A 22,583-nucleotide genomic window follows, 5' to 3' on the forward strand; every position below is an offset into this window, starting at 1 on the left:
CTACTCAAAACATTTCTGTGGCTCCATAGCTTCTCCAATGGGACCCCATGGAAGCATCATCAAGGAGGAGAATATTATGCTAACCTAATATAATTAGGTTAGCATAATTTTCTTTAATTCTCTGTGATCAGCTTTTTCGTAAGAAAGAGAAATTTTCAACATGTGAATAATACCAAAAAAACCTTGTTGAAAAACATGGAAACACTTACATGAGAAATAAACTCTTGGGCAATCTTGTGTCCACCAGAAGAAAAGAGCAGAAAACTAAACAGAAGATGCCTAACAAGGTGTTTGGTGCAAGGTTGCCTTTTATCTGTTTTAGTGCTAGCTGCAGCCTGCAGATCTGCGACGGAGAGGGTTGTACAGCTAAAGAGCATCATCAGACGATCATACACTGCTCGAGCTTCTACCTGTAGGGAACAATTTCAAAAGATAAAGGATCAGAGAAGAGTAAAAGTTGTGTTTATGGTGGGTTTTTTAATGAGATTTGTTCACTAATAGACATAAGAATCCTTGGGAGAAAACCCAAAAATACGTCAAGAGCTTGAGTTTCAGAGGCACTGCAGAGAACAGGGAAGGAAGGGCAGTGCACATTTTGCTTACGCTGGTTCACGCAAACAAATGGACAAAATGGAAAATTCTTTACGTTCTTTGGTCTTGCAAACTAAGCAGCCAAGGCATCGAGCCAAGTTTCGACCTTTTTTGTAATGAAAGGAAATGGAGAAAATCCCTCAGTAGAATGTAGTCAGATTTTTACATTGTGGGAAAAAGAACAGAAGGCTCCTTGAAGGCTCATTTCAATATTGCAGCTACAAATCAATTAAACCCCCATGTAATCTGACCTCAACTGATAAAACATTCTGATAAGAATGACAGATTTTGGCTTCTTCCTGTATTACTTGCAACATGTTTATTTCCTCTGCCTCTTGGAACAGCCAATATAAATGTACCATCAAAACAGAGAATGAAGATTTTGGTGTCCGCATAATAGAAGTTGTTAGTTCATCATAAGCAGCTATTAAAAAACGTATTTCATTGTAATTATATTGTTCATTACATAAAAGACAGGAAACATAAGGACAAAAGCAAAACATATCACCTAGGACTAAGAGGAGTAGGACACCAGCCCCACCAGTGTTTGTGAGTTCATTTTAGTTTTAGCTATTTGTTTCCTTGCACTTACTGATTTTTTCACATTAACATTTCTATATATACTAGCCTGAAAGAGTTTGCTTTACTGGAAAGCTAATTTCTCATTGAAGTCTGTTCCAGGTTGCACTAGGGATGCTACATGGCACTAATGAGATCATAATAAAAGTTTATGAGACATAATGAAATGTTATTGTTCCACTGAGATTGGATTGCCTCCAAACAAGCGCACCTGAATCTTACTCCTTCCCATTTCACTACACCTGCACTGATTCCACCATTCAATATATCTAGACCGCTTTAATGCTAAAAATATTTTGGATTTTAAATCGTGCCTCACTACTCCATGATATTCAAAGCAGATGTTATGCTTTCAGCTTCCGTTTAGTGCTGCATATGTTAATATATGTCTGGTTGCAGTGTTTCAGTCTCTCCTACCAGGTGCTACAAAGTCCTCCTCTCCTCCTCTCTGCTGAAATGACTACAGGCTCCCATACCTATCAGTCTTCACATTCTTTTCTCTCTATGTTCTCGTTCCCCTGTGCTAGGACTAGAGAAAAGAAGGAGGTGGGGCCGAGGGTAGGGGGCAGATATTTTGACTGAGCAGTGGCAAGTTAGGAACAAGGTGGTGAAGAAACTACAACTTTAAAGTGCACTCTTGGGGAGCGATCAGGACTTTAATGAAACAGGAATAACAGTATGAAGCACTAAGAAAGGGGGAAGGAAACAATAGACACCGGGATCCCTCCACACATATGGAGTACTGTCCTTTCCCCACCACTCCCTGCCACAAAACAAAACCAACAAATGAGTTAAACCAATTTGTCTCAAACAGAAAGTGATTTTTTTCTATTATCAGACTGGTATTCTCAAGGGAAATACGTGAAAAACTTTGCAGAGAGACAAGGTCTTCCATTGAGATCAGATACAATATCTATATCCAAAGGACTTGCATCCTAATTCAGTATTGCTTTCATTGTGATTTACAGAGAAGCCATTATCTTTTTCTACAGAAGTGTGCCATGTTTGATTATTAAAAAAGTTAGCACCTTCCTCCCATTTATAAGGGATTTTTTTAATGCTGAAGTATAAGTCTTTAAAAACAAACATTTATAATGGAAGTATCAATTATCCTCACTATGACACTTGAGCACACATTCTTATATTAGTTAAAGTAAAATAAACACAAGTATAATAACCAGAGTTATTAGTTAAATAGTGTCTTCTGATATCCAAAGAAAATGTCCAAGATCCTTTTCAGAAACACAAAGAACTTTAATTGTGTGTGATAACTTGAGGTTTTAACTAACATCAAGAAAAGACTATCTGCTCAAGACCTGATTGTGCATTGTGCTACTTTCTCTTCACATGGGTCTGGCAAAGGGCCCATATGATGCAAAATTTAAACACTAGGGAATATCTGTGGCAAAGGAGGATTCCCTGGGTTGGGTAGAACTGGGATAACAGCTGTGTACTATACATGCCTCCACCATCCATATGTAAGGATAGGGTATGTGGTCAGAATGCAGCTGTACTCCAACTATTCCTGCCTGCTGCAATAGTCCCTACAGTCACAGGTAGCTAAGGGTAAATTAGTGCAGTTCTTAGGCTGCTTTAACTTACTCAGGGCATCCAATAGGTCCCATGCTGGCTCCAGAATAGGAAAGTGCAAAGCTAGCATAAGGCCCACCTTTGTCCTTCTCCTCTCTGTTCCTATGGTGAGTGGAATAGAGAATCAGACCTTTAGGTCTGGTCTACACTGGGGGAGAATCAATCTAAGATACTCAACTTCAGCTACGAGAATAGAGTAGCTGAAGTCGACGTATCTTAGACTGACTTACATTGACTTACTTCACGTCCTCAGGGCCTGGGATTGACAGCTGCCGCTCCTGTCAACTCCGCTTCCACTTCTCGCCCTGGTGGAGTTCCGGAGTCAACAGGGAGCGCGTTCGGGGATCGATGTATTACATCTAGACGAGATGTAATACATCGAACCCCGACAGATCGATCACTGCCCGCCGATCCAGCAGGTAGTATAGACATACCCTTAGTGTTTAAAACAAAACTAAGTAGCCAAGTTAATATAAGAAAGACTGAATTACATCATCAGATCACTGCCTAGATTCTATGACAGGTGCAACAGAAATCAAATTAGATAGATAATGTTAGATCAGATTCACTGCTGCTGAATGTGAATGAAGAATGCTGCACTGTTATTATTATTAGTGCTCTCACTTTTAAAGCATGGCTGTCCTACAGGACTCTACGTCATAGGAGCTTTGAAATCCTGCCACACAGATTCAAAAGGAGGAGTTATAGGTGTACCAATCAAACTGATTTGATACAGTCATATTTTTCAGAAGAAAAGTAAATAAAGGCATTCTGACCTACAGTACATTTGACAAACCCAGTTTCTAAATGTTCACAGCTGAAAGAGCCACAAAAATTATCTTGGATCCCCTCTACTGCAGAATTTTACAATTCTAGGAGGACCCTGCAAACTCCAGCTGCTTTCCCACATAAATGCCTCAATTTTCAGGTATCAGAGGGGTAGCCTGTTAGTCTGGATCTGTAAAAGCAGCGAAGAGTCCTATGGCACCTTACAGACTAATAGACATTTTGGAGCATGAGCTTTCGTGGGTGAATACCCACTTTGTCGGATGCATGACAATTTTCAGGTATACAATTGGCTAAATACTCTCAGCCATGGCTACACAACCCACCAGAATTTGAGTCCTCTGCTCTTTATCACTGTTTGGATTGTAGTAAAATGCCAGCAGCCACAGAAAAGTATCTGAGGATTCATCTTCAGACTTCAGCAACTGCTCTACAGCGATATCAGCCCATTCTCCAAAGTGAACAAACAAAAACCAGCTCTCAAAGAGGTCAGTGTAAGATCTGCAAAAGAATCAAAATACATTTCAGTTTTGCTGGCTATTCACGTTCTTATGGGATGCAAAAAGGTTCCAAGCAGAGGTTCCCCATTGGGTGAAGATGCTGTTTAGTAAGGAATTGTGCAGTTCCCACTTGTGATCAGTGCTAAAGTACTTGCTCAGGTTGTCCACCCATGAACTGTGAACAGCTGAGAGCGATACTGTTGACTCAGTAACGTGGCTGTGACACTTTCTTGAGGTGCCAGGACTGTAAGTCACTGTGTTACCCACTTGCCTCAGTGAGAGAGAGTCTTTGTTGTGGTAGGTGGATGACAGCTCCCTGACACCACCAACCCTTTAGCACTCAGATGCTACTTTGCTTTTCAGGTAAAACACTAGGTATACCTCAGAACTCCTCAGAAGCATCTCCCCTGCAGCCTCCAGCCTCTGTCACTGGACACACATAGTAATTACCAGGTTCACTACTACCAAGGGCATAGTACATATACACCAACTTGTTTGAGTCAATTGAATTTCAGCTCCAATATAACAACACTGCACTGTAATCTATTTATAAAAAAAGTTTATTAACAAATGTAGATTTAAGAGATAGTGAGCAAGAATAACAACAACAGGTTACAAATGAAACAAAAGTATAACAGGCTTCTACTAGACCAAGACTTACTTTTACCAGGATACAAACCTTTGTCTAAAACAGTCTCTCAGCTGAGCTTTTTCTGCAAAGCTTGCTGGTTTTCAGTCAAACCAGGATCCACAACACTCATGAATCATTCTCCCCACACTCCCTGCCCAGGTTTCTCAGTGAAATGGATAACAGAACATCCTTTTGCTTTTCCTTATATTTTCCAGAGTTCATTGTCTTTATTTCCAGAGTCAGAATTACTCTCCTCTGTAAAGGCAGTTTCCATTGTATTGACTTACAATGCTTCATTTACAAATGAACCTAGGTAGACAGATAAACCAACATTCCTTTTTCTAGGGAAAACTTGATAGTCTACCCTGCCTGGAATACAGATTCTGAAATATATTTTTCAATACATACATCTTTCTATACAAATTCTTAAATATCATCCATACATATGTCTCACAATGTTTATGTGTCACCAGTTTCCATTTGATACCTTACAAGATCCTATTTATGGATAAAACCATGAAAACAGCATATTAGGTGTAGCAGGTTTTTCAGGCTTAATAGAAGTTGTTGTCACAGAACAGTGAACCCTTTGCCAGTTGGCACTGAGGGGGTCTTAGGATCACAGTGGTGTTGGATGCATGAGTTCCATAAGTTAAATATCTCCATGTATAGAAGGATGGATTTAACCCTCTCTGTTTGTTAATATAGAGCAGTGATTCTCAAACTTTTGTACTGGTGACCTCTTTCACATAGAAAGCCTCTGAGTGTGACCCCGCCGTATAAATTAAAAACACTTGTTTACATATTTAACAGTATTATAAATGCTGGAGGCAAAGCGGGGCTTGGGGTGGAGGCTGACAGCTCGCGACCCCCCCATGTAAGAACCTTGTGACTTCCTGAGGGGTCACGACCCCCAGTTTGAGAATCCCGATAGAGCATGGTTGTTATCTTGTTGGACATTACTAGGATATGTCAGAATCATGAGTGCTATGAATGCCTTGCAGGCTTCCCAGACAGCTCTCAGCTCCAGGAGATTTATTTGCTTTCTGGTCTCTCGAGGCATCCAGGTGCCTTATGCTGTGAGTCATACATGTGGGCTCTCCAGTCCAGTTGGGAGGCATCTGTAATAGCTTTTTCTCAGGTATAGGCGGGAAGAGGGGAACTTCCATGCATATGTGCTTGGGGTCTTTTCACCACATCAAGGGAGAATAATCACTATTGTGTACATACTGTTTTCTTGGCACATACACCACACAGCTCTTGCCCTGACTGAGTCTAGAGTCGCTCCTATGAATTCTATGGTTTGTGTCAGTTTTAGGGTAGACTTGTTTATATCAATTCCCAGGGCCATTAGGAGATTGACATCATTGCTGCTCCATGTCAAAACTTCTAGACAGGACCTTCCTGTCAGGAGCCAGTCATCTAGATATGGATGGCAATGGAGCCATTGCAACAGGCCTCTGCTGCTACTATTGCAAACTTCTTCGTAAATACCCTGGTTGCTGCTAATAAGTCTAATGGAAGAACTCTTATTAGCAGTGGTTGGGACCTGCCACTAACCTAAGGAAATACACATAGGGACCTGGATGGAGGGCCAAGTCAGGAAGAGGGAGCAGCCTGAGTTTCAGAGAGGGAAAGAGAGAGCAGCAACAGAATGTGCAGCATGCAGCAGAAAGGGGCCTCAGATCTGGAAGGAGCTAATCCCCAGAGTGGCTAGGAGGAGGTGCCCTTAGCAGTGAGTGGACCCTGTCACAGGTTGCAGCTATAAGGTCTGATTTTCTGAAGTGCTCATTGACTTGAGCTGTGGGTGCTTGAGACCTCTGAAAATCAGGTTCATAGTTTAGAAGGCCTCCTTATATCCTAGGATATCCTATTTTCCTATCCTTCAACAGAGGCTGTATTTGGGAACTAAGAAGAAAATGGCATCTAAATATAACTAAAAATTAATCAACCAAGATTATGACCCACATGACTTTTCACAAAGTAATAGAAGAAGAAGAAATAATGAGGGATAGTCTAACTATTTTTATTTACCTAACGCTTTTATCTTCTATTATTGCTTTAAGCATGTCAGTAATGTATTTCAGGTGCTGAGACCAGAGTGTAGCTGGCAAATCTGGAAAACAATAAGAAGAAAAGTTGAACCTAATGAAACAGGTTAAAACAGAACAATATTTGGTATGGTATCAAGCTAGAACTAGAACTTGCTAGACACATGATTCAGTCTTCAATAATTGCTTCTCATTTTTAAACTTTCCCATAGTTTTCAACCACATCTATAATAAATTACTTTATATTCTTAGGACAAAAATTCATTTGCAAAATACAGGACTAAAGTTCAGGCTATTTATCAAATTAGGCATAAGTGTGCGCATGCGCATACATACACATGGACACACACACACAACTATATATATATATAGTTTCTCCTCAATACTAATCTAGTATCTCTCAGTTATCTCAGTTAAGTGTCCCATCCTTAGCAGAAATTGCCAGTCATGCAGAACTGCATCACATGAAACATTAGTTTTCTGATATGCATAAATAGAGACAAGGGAGATCAAACTTATTTTTATTTGTGACTTCACTGAAATCAGATTTCCAGATTTCAGAGAGGAGAAAGGCAACACAATGCATTAACACGTCTTATGTTTGAATATGGGAGTTTTCACAATGATCATTATTACAAAACATGAACACTGAATACCTTTCCAGTCCTTGATAATTGTGTTTTAATTCCTAGAATCGGCTTTATTATATTGAAAATAATTTGCCTTTCTTCTATTACTCTTATTTGACTTTGGTTTTAATTTTATTTAAATCTATGCCACTGTATATAATAGTTACACAAACACCTACATTAAAAGAACATTACAAAAGTTGCAAAGTCAAGCACTCAGAAGTAAGGTAACCCTTGTGCATTACTTTTGAGGTTATATATTGTGCAGAAAAATAAATGAAAATGCAGATTCCATTAATGCTCCAAACAATTCAAGGCAGAACTTACCAAAAGGATGTTTGAGTAAGGCTATTACAAGATGCTGATGATGATGAGGAAAGTAGGCCTTCAGAGGAAATTTATGCTAAAACAAAAAGTCAATATTTTAAAAGAGCTTTGTGGTCAGCTTCCGAGAACATAAAACCTAAAGATATTATAGGTTCACCTAATGTGATGTGCATTTTACAAATACATGTAATGATATTCTTTCCCTTCACTTTAATGTGTTTTTCTTTGTGTCTTCCCCTCTGCCTCTTTTTTTTTTTTTTTTGTAAACAGCAATTTAAAGGAAAGTACAAAGAAAAGTATGACACTACACATATCATCGGTTTGATAAGACTGGCAAAATTCCAAAGATCTATATTGGTCAAATGGAGTTATAGGAATTAATTCTTAATTAAAATACTAAAGCATACATGCAGTCAATTAATATGCACACCAAAAACCACAAGAAAAAGCAGCACTGAGCATGCTTAGTAGACAAGACACAACCCACATTCTGAATTAACTTGACCTGCAAAATTGATTTCATTTTTAAATCAAAGCCGGTTTTCAGCATAAAAAGAGTTAAAGCAAAATAAAGATGTTTGCCTTCTTAGAACCTGACTGCAGGAAAACCAATTAGAGGGGACTGTGATTGTGGCCAGTCATTATATTGGGGGGAATACAGGGTTTTCTGTGGACTCTCTCCTACTCTGCACACCTCTGTGGACACAAGCCGGTTCTTAGAAAAATTCTCAAGATACATCTGTTTGCCTAGCCTTTTTTCAATTAACTGAACTATAAATTCCTGGGTTCTCAAACAACTGGCTAGATCCTTCTTCATTCTCAGTCTTTAGTGTTCCTCTGATTTGAAATGTTAATGGAGCAATTTATGTCCCATTAAATACATGCAGACATAGAGATGGTTATCGTATAAATGCATGCAATAACTATTACAGTTTCAGGGTAACTGTTAACTATATTTGAATCCTCCCCACTCCCCTGGTCGAATTCAGGAGTGCCCGGTCAGGTCTCAGTTCTCCAGCTGTCACCTGTCTCTGGGTAGGGATCCTTGTACTACTCCCTTCTGACCAGGGGTTTCAAGGCTACACAGCCACCTGCCATACACTCAAGTATCAGAGGGTAGCCGTGTTAGTCTGGATCTATAAAAGCAGCAAAGAATCCTGTGGCACCTTATAGACTAACAGACGTTTTGGAGCATGAGCTTTCGTGGGTGAATACCCACTTCCTCAGATGCATGTAATGGAAATATCCAGGGGCAGGTATATATATGTGTGCTAGCAAGCAAGCTAGAGATAACGAGGTCAGTTCAATCAGGGAGGATGAGGCCCTGTTCTAGCAGTTGAGGTGTGAAAACCAAGAGAGGAGAAACTGGTTCTGTAATTGGCAAGCCATTCACAGTCTTTGTTCAATCCTGAGCTGATGGTGTCAAATTTGCAGATGAACTGAAGCTCAGCAGTTTCTCTTTGAAGTCTGGTCCTGAAGTTTTTTTGCTGCAGGATGGCCACCTTAAGGTCTGCTATAGTGTGGCCAGGGAGGTTGAAGTGCTCTCCTACAGGTTTTTGTATATTGCCATTCCTAATGTCTGATTTGTGTCCATTTATACTTTTCCGTAGAGACTGTCCAGTTTGGCCGATGTACATAGCAGAGGGGCATTGCTGGCATATGATGGCGTATATTACATTGGTGGATGTGCAGGTGAATGAACCAGTGATGGTGTGGCTGATCTGGTTAGGTCCTGTGATGGTGTCGCTGGTGTAGATATGTGGGCAGAGTTGGCATCGAGGTTTGTTGCATGGATTGGTTCCTGAGCAAGAGTTATTATGGTGTGGTGTGCAGTTACTGGTGAGAATATGTTTCAGGTTGGCAGGTTGTCTGTGGGCAAGGATTGGCCTGCCACCCAAGGCCTTTGAAAGTGTGGGATCATTGTCCAGGATGGGTTGTAGACCCTTAATGATGCGTTGGAGGGGTTTTAGCTGGGGGCTGTATGTGATGGCCAGTGGAGTCCTGTTGGTTTCTCTCTTGGGTTTGTCTTGCAGTAGGAGGCTTCTGGGTACACGTCTGGCTCTGTTGATCTGTTTCCTTATTTCCTCGTGCGGGTATTGTAGACTTCAAAGAGAAACTGCTGAGCTTCAGTTCATCTGCAAATTTGACACCATCAGCTCAGGATTGAACAAAGACTGTGAATGGCTTGCCAATTACAGAACCAGTTTCTCCTCTCTTGGTTTTCACACCTCAACTGCTAGAACAGGGCCTCATCCTCCCTGATTGAACTGACCTCGTTATCTCTAGCTTGCTTGCTAGCACACATATATATACCTGCCCCTGGATATTTCCATTACATGCATCTGAGGAAGTGGGTATTCACCCACGAAAGCTCTTGCTCCAAAACGTCTGTTAGTCTATAAGGTGCCACAGGATTCTTTGCTGCTCTGCCATACACTGTGATAACTCCAGCAAGCCAGCCTGCCTAATGGCCAGCATCTGTGACTTGCTTTTCCCCGAGGGCTATAAACAGTGTATTGCCAGCAGTTACCACACAGATCTTTCTAAAACAAGTACATTACAAAGAAGCATTAAGAAGCATTACAAAGAAAATATATAAACAAACAACACAAGTTCCTACAGGCTTAGGAAGTCTACCAGAGGTCACTCCTAACTCCTCAGGGAGTGGTACCTCTCTGAAGTTGTTTACAGTTTCAGCAACTTGCCTTAATCATGCCTCCTCCTCCACTCTCCGCCTCCATTTTTAGTTCCTGGAGGAGCTGTGGTAACCTGTCCCCATGAATTTATAAACCATTCATAAATTTAATACAATAGTTCCCAAAGATACTGTGTGGAGTTGCAATGTCTGCAACAATAATAATATTCAGAAAGCAAAAACAATATGATCAAATTGATTTAAACCAAACTTATTAGATAGGAAGTATTCCTAGTCTGAGATCTTGTATGCTAAATTGTAGCAAATTTTACAGTTGATTTATAAACTCTTGAAAAAAAAGATTTATAATGGAAATACTCACAGGCACCACCTTAATTATAGTAGTGTGAATATGCACATATAAATTGCATATTTAAAGCCAGCTTCACATAAAAAAGTGGGCAATAATCCATCACATGATGTCATCAGGTGAAGGACTTTCACCATAAAACACATGCAGACCCAGCACAACAAATGTAGCCCCCAGTCAATTGAAGAGTGTGGAATTTCTGCTTATGATCTCCAACCTACCACCCCTATGCCTCTGTGGCACAGCACAATGTACTGCTAACATGCAACCAGGGTGGAACAGAATTAATGTGTGGCATTTATTTGTATTAAATAGGACAACTGCAGTTTCATCCCTAATTCATACTACTTGAAGCTAGAAGACAGATTTAATCAGAATGCTAATTAGAGGCAAGTATATCACAGATTCCAAGACCCACTCCTTCACTAACCACTACCCCCCAAAAAGACGTCGAAGTCAAACAGAGTAGAAATTCTCAGAAGTTTGTTTAGAGGTGAAATATATTCAGCAGTAGAATAGCTTCCCAACCAGTGCTTTTTCCATGTCAAACTGGACTGAAAAAATTAATGAAATGATTAGAGTGAGAAATTTTGGTAAATTTTGGATGAAGTGGGTTTTAGCTCACGAAAGTTTATGCCCAAATAAATTTGTTATTCTCTAAGGTGCCACAAGTACTCCTTGTTCTTTTTGCTGATAAAGACTAACACGGCTACCACTCTAAAGAAAGCTTATGATCTATAAATATAATTAGAATTTTCAAGTCTCCTGTTCTTGGATTTTAAACTCTGAGGGGCTGATCTCCTCTCAGTTAAGACTGTGAAAAACACAAGTAATTTCACTGCAGTCAATTGAGTAAGAGTGGTGTAAAATTACCATGAGAGGAAAATAGGATCCTGAGTGGGGAAATTTTAAGCCTCATCTGAACTCGTGGATGGTCAAACCTGACTATTTAGTATCGCTGTATGTATTTTTCTTTGTTTTTTGTTTCTTATTATGTTCAGCACAGTGCTCATTAGGATCCCTGCTGCTGCAAAAGAAATACTTGCCTATGGTCTTCCTCGTTCTTTCAGTCCAAGATTGAGGATCATGCTGTAATTCACCATGCAGGCAAATGCTGCAGGGCCAGGATAACAAGATAATATATGCAGTGCTTAATTTGCACCAGGGCTTGCCAGGGCTGAGCCCTGGCACCTCTAGGATTGGCAGTTTATAGCCCGCTGGGCTTGCTGCATCAGTTATGAATGTAAAAAAGTTTCTTGAGCCCTGGCACCTAATTCCTTCAGCCCTGGCACCTCTTTCATTATAAATTAAGTGCTGAATATATGGGGTGATAACTTATGTTGGTGAAATCCTACAGCATAACAACAAATAAATTACTCCTGTTTTGCAAAAGGCATATTGCTTTTGCACCTCTATGTTTGATGCCAGTTAAAGTGCCTCAACTATGTCTTGGCATCCATCTATAGCAGCAGTGTGAGACCATTATTTGTCTCATTTTATTCTATCAGCATTCTCAAATTTAAAATTGTTCTTTTCATGCTAAATCTGATATCCTCTCATTAAAAAGTTATTAAAAAAATAGAGCTTGACTAACCTGCTTGTTATCCTTCTGGTGAGCTTGAATAAAACACTGTGTAAACACCTGTATTATGGTCATTACTTCTGGCGTTCCACCGGTTTCCATTAGTGCATTCCTGAGCATTGAAAAGTTAAATTATGACAGGTCAGATTATTAGTCTGTTAATCACACATCTTTTAACTGGAAGAAGGTAAAGAGAAAGTGAGCATTCTTTCTGTATTGTAGCCTTGAGCTGTGTCTGAACGCATCAGGCTACAATGCCAGCATGAAAACTGAAAAAACTAACTTCACTTTGACATTTTTTAAAGAACACACACACACCAAATTATAGGGAAGGAAAAAGAGGGCAAAATTAAAAAGCAGGCTGGCATAAAAAAAATGGCTTTTTAAGAATCCAATCCTGCAAAGCACTTAAGCACAAACTTAAGTTTAAGCTTCAATTAAACTACTCATATACTTAAAATTTAGCACTTGCTTAAGTGCTTAGCTGGATCAGAGCCCATAAGCAGTTCCAGGGCTGGCCTATAAGGGGAAAGTCAGAAAAGTTAAATCGAACGAACTAAAGGTGTGATGTCAACATGCCTAAGGGCAGGTCTTCACTACCTGCCGGATCAGCGGGGAGTGATCGATCTATCAGGGGTCGATTTGTTGCAACCGATGTAGACGTGATAAAATCGATCCCTGATCACGCTCCCCATCAACTCCAGAACTCCAACTCACGAGAGGCGGAAGCGGAGTCGACAGAGAAGCGGCAGCGTCAACTCGTCGCCATCCTCACGGCCAGGTAAGTGGACCTAAGATACACCGACTTCAGCTACGCTATTCGTGTAGCTGAAGTTGCGTATCTTAGGTTGACCCCCTGGCTAGTGTAGACCTGGGCCAAGTTAAAGCATATTAAACCCCCACATGGATGCCCTCATTCAGGAGTAAGCAGTTTCCATCTGCTGTGACTTAATTCCTCAAATTACAGCTAAATAAATGCACCTTACTCCTAAATTAAATCATCAACATGGGTGAGGAGAAAGGTACTTTAACATGCTCTAATTTATTAGTATTGACTTCATACCTTTAGTCAACTTGCCTTAACTTTCCTGAGTGTCTCCATGTAGACATGGCCTAAAATTCAACAAGTAAAATCCACTTGGCCATGTTTTGCAAGGTGCAAGAATAGCATTTACATTGCCTAAAATTGTTCGTTGTTCACAGTTGCTCTCTTATTGTAGGTTCCAAAAAGAAAGTTCACCCCAATTCATATCTAGATTGAAAAGATTTAAAAATTTGAAAAGACCACACAAGGAGATGGAACTTTATCATTTAGTAATATAGTTACAGCTAAGTCATGAGATGTGACTGGTTAGTGATTTAGAAAAGTAAACAGCAACATGAACAGAGATGATTGTTGTACCAAAATCATATTGTACAGCTGCAGTTGGTATTGTTGCTCCACCGGATATAATCAATAAACCTGAGCAAGTGGGGCATGCAGTGTAAAGGCAGCTAAAGCTAAGGGTAGGGAAAGCTGCCTTCCATTCCCCTCTTTGAAAGGCATGTAATGATAGAAAAAGCAGATTCTCCACTTCTCCTGGGAACACCGTAGTAAGTTCAGGGTAAGAGGCCTAGTGGGATATCACGAGAATCTGTGTTAGTGTCTTATTTAACATTTGCATTAATGATCTGTAAGAGGAATACATATTATACTGCTAAAATTCAAAAATGGAAGTAGATGTGATCACCAGCAAAAACAGAGAAACACCATAAGGGAACCTCCAGAGGTTAGATACATGGGCCGAAAACAAGTAAGATTCAACTTGCAAAAAGAAAAGCTAATATGTCTGGGATAAAATAATCCAAAACACAAACTAAATGGGGAGAATGAGAGACATGGGAAGCAGTAATGCTGAAAGAGACAAAGGGGTGGACAGCAACTCAGAAGTGAGTTTCTAATAGAAAATGGCTTCAAAAAAGCTAATGCAATTTTGGACAGTATACATAAATAAACATGAAGCAAGGAAATAATAATCCTTCTCTAACAATATCTCTCTAAGCACTCTGGTGTGACTGAACCTGAAGTATTGTGTTCATTTCCAGGTACAACTTTATCAAAAGGACAGTAGTAAACTGGAGCGACTCATGACAAGTACAACAAAAACAAACATGAGGCTGTAGGGACTGACTTATCAGAAAAGATTAGAGATCGCTAATATGTGTAGCTTAGTTTGACTGAGAGAGCAGGGAACATACTTTTTCAAATTAAAAAACAAAACACTTACTCACCTTCTTATAATTATTGTTCTGCAAGATGTGTTGCACATTTTCCTTAGACTGTAGGGATGTAAGTGTCTCATGCATGAGTGCTGGAGAGTTTTCCCTAGTGATACCAGTAGGAGCAGTCTTGCCCATTCCTGGTGCTCCTCATGGAGTGCATAAAGGGCAGAGCCACCCCACCTATCCTTCATTTCCTTTGCAATGGAATGGCAATGGTAGATTTTGATGCATTGGGGAAGAAGGGTGGGTTATGTGACAAAAATATGAAACATATCTCCAAGAACTATAGTTATGATAACCATTTTTAATTCTTCAAGTGCTTGCATATTCCTATTATACTGTAGGTGACTCTCAAACTGTTCTAAAGGTAGTGGGGGTTGGAGTTTCATCAGAAGTGGGACAGTAGGATTGCTTTTCCCATATTTGCATCTTTCTTTGATGACGCAGTGAATGCATAGTGTCTAGTGAAAGTATGGACAGAAGACTATGTTACTCCCCTGTGAATGTCCAAAATAGGGAAATCTCTCACCAATGCTGCAGAAGCCAGATGCACCGTGGTGAAGCACATTGTCAGTTTCTAAGCAGAGTTGTGCCCTTGACAGTGTAAGAGAAGGTTACTCACCTTGTGCAGTAACTGAAGTTCTTCAAGATGGTTGTCCCTGTGGGTGTTCTGCTTTAGGTGTCTTGGCACCCCGCACTTCTAGTTGGAGCTTTGTAGTAGCAGTGCCCCGGTTGGCCACATACACGGCAGCCGTCTTGCGCCACTCCAAGCAGTTACCCCACATGCACAGCCAACAGTCCCCCAGTTCCTTCTCTACCCCAGAGGATTGATGTGAAACTCCGAAGTGGGGGGGAGGTAGTGGAGCACCCACAGGGACAACCATCTCAAAGATCAAGGTGAGTAACCTTCTCTTCTTCTTCTAGGAGTGTCCCTGTGGATGCTCCACTTTAGGTGACTGTACAACAGTGACCCTCAGTGGAGGAGAGGGACTTTGGAGTTGATTTATGTGCAGTGGAGAGCACCAGGAGTCCAAACTGAGCATCTGCAGCTGATTGTTGTTCTAATGAATAGTGTTTGGTAAAGGTATGGGTTGATGCCCAGGTAGCTGCTTTACAAATGTCTGTGATGGGTACATTATTGAGAAAGATCACAGACATGGATAGCGCTCTGGTGGAGTGTGCACAAAGTCCAGAGGAAGCTTGCAGATTATAGTTTGGGCAACATAACTTGATACATACAGATATCCATTTAGGTAGTCTCTGCTTGGAGATGGTTTGGCCCTGGAAACGTTCTGTTGTAGATACGAATAGTCTGGATGATTTTCTAAATGTTTTTGTTCTTTCTACATAGAATGCTAGCATTCTGAGAATGTCCAGAGTGTGAAGGGAGGCCTTCCTGTTATCAGAATGAGTTTTGGGGAAAAATACAGGTAAGTAAATGGGCTGGTTGCGATGGAAGGGGGAGGTGACCTTGGATATGAATTTAGGATGTGGTCGTAAGATTGGCTTTGAGGAATGTGGTATGGTGGGTGTGCCATTAGGGCACCCTGCTCTCCCACCCTTCTTGCTGATGTGATAGCAACTAGGAAGGCAATCTTCATGGATAGGTGCAACAAACAGGTCGCTAGTGGTTCAAAGGGTTTGCCTATGAGGGCACGGAGAACAAGACTGAGATCTCACATGGGGGTGGAGTCCTTTAGTGTGGGATAAGTATTCTCTATACCCTTGATGAAGTGTTTAGTCAGCAGGTAAACAAAGAGCACCTTAGAGTGGAAGGAGCTGATGGCTGCTAGATGCACTCTGAGTGAGCTAGTAGATAGGCTCAGTTATTTTAGTGTCAATATGTCATCAAGGATTAGGGGTAGTGAGGCTGACGGTGGAATAATCTGCTTCTCCTGGCACCAAGTATAGAATCACTTCCACTTGTGCGTGTCTGTCTTTCATGTGGTCAGCTGCTGACGGTTCAGTAGTATATCTTGTACTTCCTTAGAACAGTGTGTCTCAAGTTCCATCATCCATGGATTGGCCAGGCCTCGAGACGGAGTACTGAAATGTTGGGGTGCTGAAGGTGTCCTGCATCAGCAGATGAAGCACAAGGGTTCGTGATGGTGTCACCGCCATCTGTTTCAGGTATGGAACCATGTTTGTCTGGGCCATGTTGTTGCAATGACGACGACCCTTGATTTGTCTTGCTTGATCTTGTGGAGGACATGGCTCAATAGACAGATTGGAGGGAAGGCATACAGTAGTGGGGCTTCCCATTTCATAAGGAAGGCATCTCCCAGAGAGTTGTGCCCCAGTCTGGCCTGAGAGCAGTATTGCAGGCACTTGGCATTGTGTGCCATTGTGAAGAGATCTATCAAGGGGAATCCCCATTGTCCGAATATAGTTTTTAGTATTCCAGGATCTATCTCCCATTCATGGGTTTGTGAAAAGTTCCTGCTTAGGTGGTCTGCTGTTGCATTCTGGAGTCCGGGCAAGTAAGATGCTATGACGTGTATGTTGTTTGAAATGTACCACAGGAAGCAGATTGCTTCTGCACAGAGGGAATGAGATCGGGCCTCTCCTTGGTGATTTACATAAAACATAGTCGCCAGGTTGTCCGTAAGAATCTGGACAGTTCAGTTGCGGATCAGAGGGAGAAAGTGCTGGCAGGCTTACCTCCAACAGATTTATGTGGAGATTGGACTCTGCTGGGGACCAGCGACCTTGGATGGTATTTTCATCCAAGTGTGCCCCCCATCCCATCAGAGAGGCATCTGTGGTGATTGTTACAGTTGGAGGTTTTTGTTGGAAGGGGACACCTGAGCAAATGTTCGTAGGTTGTGTCCACCATGTGAGTGAGTCTTTTACCCTGCTGGGCACTGTAAGACATCTGCCTGGGTAGAATATAGACATTGTAGAGCCAGGCCTGCAGGCATTTCATGTGGAGCCTGGCATGTTTCATGACAAACGTCATAGCCACCATGTGTCCGAGGAGTTGTAGGCACGTTCTGGCATACTTTTGTGGGCTGTCTATTACCGTTGTAATTAACTTTGTTAAAGTAAGAAATCATTGTTGGGGTAGTCGTGCTGTTGCTGTGAGGCAGTCAAGGTGTGTTCCTATAAAGTCCAACTGTTGGATGACTGTCAGAGTGTATTTTTGGAGGCTGATTTGTAACCTTAGGTTCATAAATAGGGTATAGTGGTGTGAGTGGCGTCGATTGCTGCCTGGTGCGTGGGTGCTTTTAGAAGGCAGTTGCCTAGGTAGGGAAATATGATCACGCCGTCTGCGAAGGTTTGCTGCTGTGACAGCAAGAACCTTGGCAAACACTCCTGGGGCAGTGGACAGCACTCTGTACTGGTAATGCAGGTTCCCTAGAGTGAATCACAGGAACCGCTGTGTGCTGGGTGAATGGTAACATGGAAGTAAGCATCCTGTAGGTCGAGGGTCGAGAGCCAATCTCCTTTCTCCAATGCTGGAATTATAGTTGCTAGAGTCACCATCTTGAAAAGTTGTCTTCTCACAAACTTGTTTAGTTTTCACAAGTGGAGAATGGGCCTCCACCCACCTGTTTTCTTCTGAGTGAGAAAGTAATGTGAATAAAATCCTCTGCCCCTTGTTGAACTGGCACGGGTCCCATGGCACCTAATTGTAGGAGATGGTTTACTTCCTGCTCTAGCATGTGCATGTGAGAGGGGTCCCCAAAGAGAGATGAGGAAGGGAGCTGGGTAGGTGGAATAGAGATAAAAGGGATGGAGTAGCCCTTCTGAATAATTTCCAGAACCCATTTGTCCTTGGTGATGGTCTTCCATACTGGATAGAATGGTGACAGGCGGTCTCCAAATGGGCTGGAGATTGGATGTAACTCTAGGATTGGAGAATGTGGAGTTCTCGTGTCCTCGACCAACACTTCAAAATATTTGCCTCAAAGTGGATGGTTGAGACGCTGACAACTGATCTTGTGGTTGTCAGGGTCTCATCTGCCTCTGTTTGTGGCACTGGTTGTAGTGTCTTTGAGGCTGGGTGTATGGGACAGTCCGGAATCACTGATTATAGGATCTGCCTTGTTTCTTTTTGTTTTCAGGGACTCAGATTCCAAGTGTCTTTAATGTTGCCCAGGACTCCTTCAAGGTATGCAAGGAGATGTCTGTGCTTGCTGGAAAAAAAATTTGGCCTTCAAAAGGTAAGGTCCTCTATGGTTGCTTGAAATTCCCTGGAAAACCCGGAAAGATGGAGGCAGGAAGCCCTACACATGATTACGAATATAGCAACGGATTATGCCACCATGTCAGCAGAATCAAGAGAAGCCTGCAGGGCCGTTCTGGCAATGAGGGAACCTTCTGCAATGTTGGCCTTGTATTATTCCTTTTTGTCCTCTGGAAGATGTTCAATAAAGGTTTCCATCTGAGAAAACATGTTGTGCGTGTATTTGGCTAATAAGGCCGAGTAGTTGACTGTGCGGAATTGGATGGCAGCTGATGAGTAGGCTTTCCTTCCAAAAAGGTCTAGTCTTTTCTAGTATTTATCGTAAGGGATGCTTCTTGACTGAGGTTGCTTGCCCCTTTGATTAACTGATTCTACCACCAATGAGTTTGGGGCAGGGTGGATGAACAAAAGCTCAGCCCCTTTAGCCGGTACACACTACTTCTTGCTGGATCTCTTACAAGAAGGTGGAGCTGTGGCTGGTATCTGCCAGACAATTTTTTTTCCAGTCCATAATGGCTGCATTAATGGGTAGTGCAACCTTGTCTGATGGAGAAGCCTGGAGTATATCTGTCAGTTTACGCTGTGTCTCTGGTAGCTCCTCAAGCAAGCAAGTCAGCTACCTATTTAAATAGATCTTGAAAGGATTTAAAGTCATCTCTAGATGTGAGGGATGGGGTGGCATTATTGTTTCGTCTGGTGATGAAGAAGAGATATGGGTAGGTGGGAAGGTATAGTCCTCAGGCGCATTCTCAGGTTCTTCTACTTCCTCCTCAAGCATTTCTGAGGGAGCTTGGGCATGTGGTGAAGGTGACTGCTTTGTTCTAGACTGGGTAGGTTGGAGGGCCTGATGTATAATGGCCATGGGTCCCAGTATGTCCAGTTCGATGGGAGAGCCATGGAGGGTGGCACCCATTGTGGAAGCCTGCCAGCCTCTTCCATCCAGAGATGTTTGGTGCCGTGAAGGTCCAGGTTTGGGTGAGGAATGGCAAGGGTGTACATCCCTGTGTCTATTTCCTCCTCCTCCTCGCTGGGAAAAGGAGGGACTGAGCCTGCAAGGGTAGTAGCCAAGCTTGGTCTCAGTCTGGCTGGGGTGCCGTTGGTGCCAAAAAGCGGAATCCCCGCAGTTGAAGTAATCAGGAGGTCTGCCTGTCTGATAAATTGTTGTGGTACAGGGCGGCACAGTACCGAGGACAGAGATGGCCTCTGGCTGGAACTGAGAAGGAGGGCTGCTGGTGCCACAGACTTGCTGCATTGTATCAGTGCAGCAGGTGGCACCATTGTCTGTGTTTTCTTCGGCTCCACTGGTGCCGAGCTAGGAGCTACATGCACCTCCGTGAGAGCTAGACCACACCGGGTCTTTAGCTCCTCACAGCCCAGTGCTCTCAGTGCCACTGGTACTGGGGCAGACTTTGCGGTCGGAGATCTCTTGTTCTGAGGCAAATCTTGTTACGGTGAAGAGACCTCTTTTTTGTGGCTTTTTCAGGGACAGAGTCCTTAGTAGCCATTTTAGAGGAGGATCCCATGTCTGAGGCTGCTGTTGATGACCGTTGGCCAGGAAGTATCCTGGACTCCGGTTGGAGGCTGATCTGAGGGATTTCTCCATCACCAGGAGTTTCAACTGGAGATCCCTAGCATTCCTTGTCCTAGCGGTCAGTTTTTTGCAGTGGGGACACTTTTGATATGTGTGTGTCTCCCCCGGGCAATGGACACACTGTGCATAGCCATCAGAGACCGATACAGACAGTCTGCAAGGGAGGCAGTGCTGAAGCCTGGAGAACCAGGCATTTCTGAGAGCCTATGTGGAAAGAAAGAGTGGGAATAATCCCGTTCTTATGCCTCTTCTGTCATTGGGAGTTACCTGACTGAGGCAGGGGAAAGGGAAGGAGTAGGAAAACAAATTTTTTTTAATATGGTAAAAGAAAATTAAAGGAGAAATTAAGGGAGAGAGATTCTAGCTGGGAAAGAACTGAAATAACAGAAATAGCTAAAGCCATGAGAGCGCTGCTGTCGTTCTGACCAAAGCCAAAGGTGGTAGAGAAGGAACTGGGGGATGGTTGGCTGCGCACGTGGGGTAACTACTTGGAGCGATGTGAGATGGCTGCCGCATGTGTGCGGCCAACAGGGGCACTGCTACTATAAATCTCTGATTAGAGGTGCAGGGCGCAAAGACACCTAAAGTGGAGCACTCACAGGACACCATATTGTGTTACAGCTGGTAATCCATTTTGACAGTCGCTGTGCTGTAACAGGTTGACCTCTCATTTGTTCCACATAGGAAACAAATAGCTGAGAACTGAAAAGCATTTTCTCGACCAGGTAAAAAGCTAAAGCCTTATGTTAATCCAGAGTGCGCAGCCTTCATTCATCTTTGTGACATTTGGAAGGAAACAGGTAAGTATATTGACTAATTCAGGTGAAAATCAGTCTCACATAGAAACTTAGAGTGAGGACTACGTTGGACCCTGTCTTTGTATAAAATGATGCACATAACTCTCCCACTCTCCTAAAGGAGGTGACAGGCACTATGAAAGCCACCTAGATTGAGAGGTGCAGAAGTGAGCAAGAAGCTAAAGGGTGAAATGGAGGTCCCATAAGAGTAGACAACACTAAATTTAAATCCCAAGTTGGCAATGGACCCCAAATCAGTGGGAACAAACTATCTAGTCATGATAGGATTAGTAAAAACAGTTCTACCATTGATTCACGAGTGATACGCTGAGATAGCAGCCAGATGTACTCTAATGGAGCTGAGGGCTTGACCTGACTCCTTAAGATGTAAGAACAAGTCCAGAATTGTTTGAATCAAAGTTTGTGTCAGTGACACATCATGTGAGGCCCCTATGAAGAAGCACTTCCAGTTACTAAGGTAAGCCACTCTTGTGGAAGATTTTCTACTATTAAGGAGAACATTCTGGACTGCTATTGAACAGTGAACCTCTGTGTATTTAATCACCGATGAACCATGCTGTCATATGCAGCACCGGAGGATACGGGTGTAGCACTCACCCATTATTCTGAATTAGGAGATTTGTGGTTAGTGGCATGAGTAAGGGTCCCCAAGTAGATAGACTGTATAAATCAGAATACTGTGGCTGCCTCAGCCAGGCTGTAGCTATAAGGATTATTCTGCTTCAATCTCATTTCAGCCTGAGAAAATGACATTGGAAATCAGGGGTATTGTGAGTACCACAGAACAGGAAAGTGCCCAAAACTGACCCGGGGCCGTGACTTGCCCTGTAACAGAACTTAAGATACTTCCTGTTTTGCCAAGTCAGAAACAGATCCACCTTTGGAAACCTCATGTGATATACCACAGCTCGGATGGTTACATTGAGAGACCATTCGTTGTCCACATTGACGGATCTGTTCAAGCAATCTACCAGGCCATTTTAAACACCCAGCAGGTGAGACGCCCTAAGGATGACCAAGCTCTGTACGCATAAATTCCAGAGCTTGATTGCCTCTTGGCACATGCTGTATGATCTGGCACTGTATTGTTTGTTCAGATAAAAAAAATGCTGTGGTGGTGTCACCTGGACAGTCTTGCTTTACAAGTGAAACAGTAACTGTTAACATGCACAGAAAACTCCACGCATCTCTAGAACGTTTATGTGTAACTAGGCCTCATGAGTAGACCACAACCCTTGAGTCTGAAGATCACCCAAAGGCACTCTCCACCATAAACTGAAGCATAAATTACAAAAGTAATGGAAGGGAGAGGTGGAGACAATGGAACTCCCTGACACACATTGTCTTGGCTCATCCACCAGCTCAGAGATGACAACACCTACCACTTTGTCCACATGGTGAATCTGAGGGCAACAGGCTGCCCTCAGACAAGCCTGCATTCCTCTGAGGAGA

The 22,583-nt window shown here is 42.4% G+C and overlaps 1 protein-coding gene and 1 long non-coding RNA gene across 2 annotated transcripts in view; one reads left to right on the forward strand and one right to left on the reverse strand.

Moving 5' to 3' along the window:
* The window catches only part of FANCC (FA complementation group C), a 169,610-nt gene that overhangs the window by 30,593 nt on the left and 116,434 nt on the right, over positions 1–22,583 (reverse strand). Inside the window, exons 10-14 of the mRNA XM_030566699.1 lie at positions 12,284–12,383; positions 7,685–7,760; positions 6,712–6,793; positions 3,873–4,047; positions 210–410 (exon numbers count right to left, since the gene is read on the reverse strand). Coding sequence (XP_030422559.1) covers positions 210–410; positions 3,873–4,047; positions 6,712–6,793; positions 7,685–7,760; positions 12,284–12,383 — 634 coding nt within the window. The remainder of the gene's footprint in view (positions 1–209; positions 411–3,872; positions 4,048–6,711; positions 6,794–7,684; positions 7,761–12,283; positions 12,384–22,583) is intronic.
* LOC115653408 lies at positions 15,482–18,890 on the forward strand. Its single transcript, XR_004000916.1, has 3 exons — positions 15,482–15,963; positions 16,524–16,663; positions 18,601–18,890. It is a non-coding gene; the product is annotated as an uncharacterized LOC115653408 (long non-coding RNA).

Source organism: Gopherus evgoodei, chromosome 6 (genome assembly GCF_007399415.2).
Source record: "Gopherus evgoodei ecotype Sinaloan lineage chromosome 6, rGopEvg1_v1.p, whole genome shotgun sequence".
NCBI classification, from domain to species: Eukaryota; Metazoa; Chordata; order Testudines; family Testudinidae; genus Gopherus; species Gopherus evgoodei.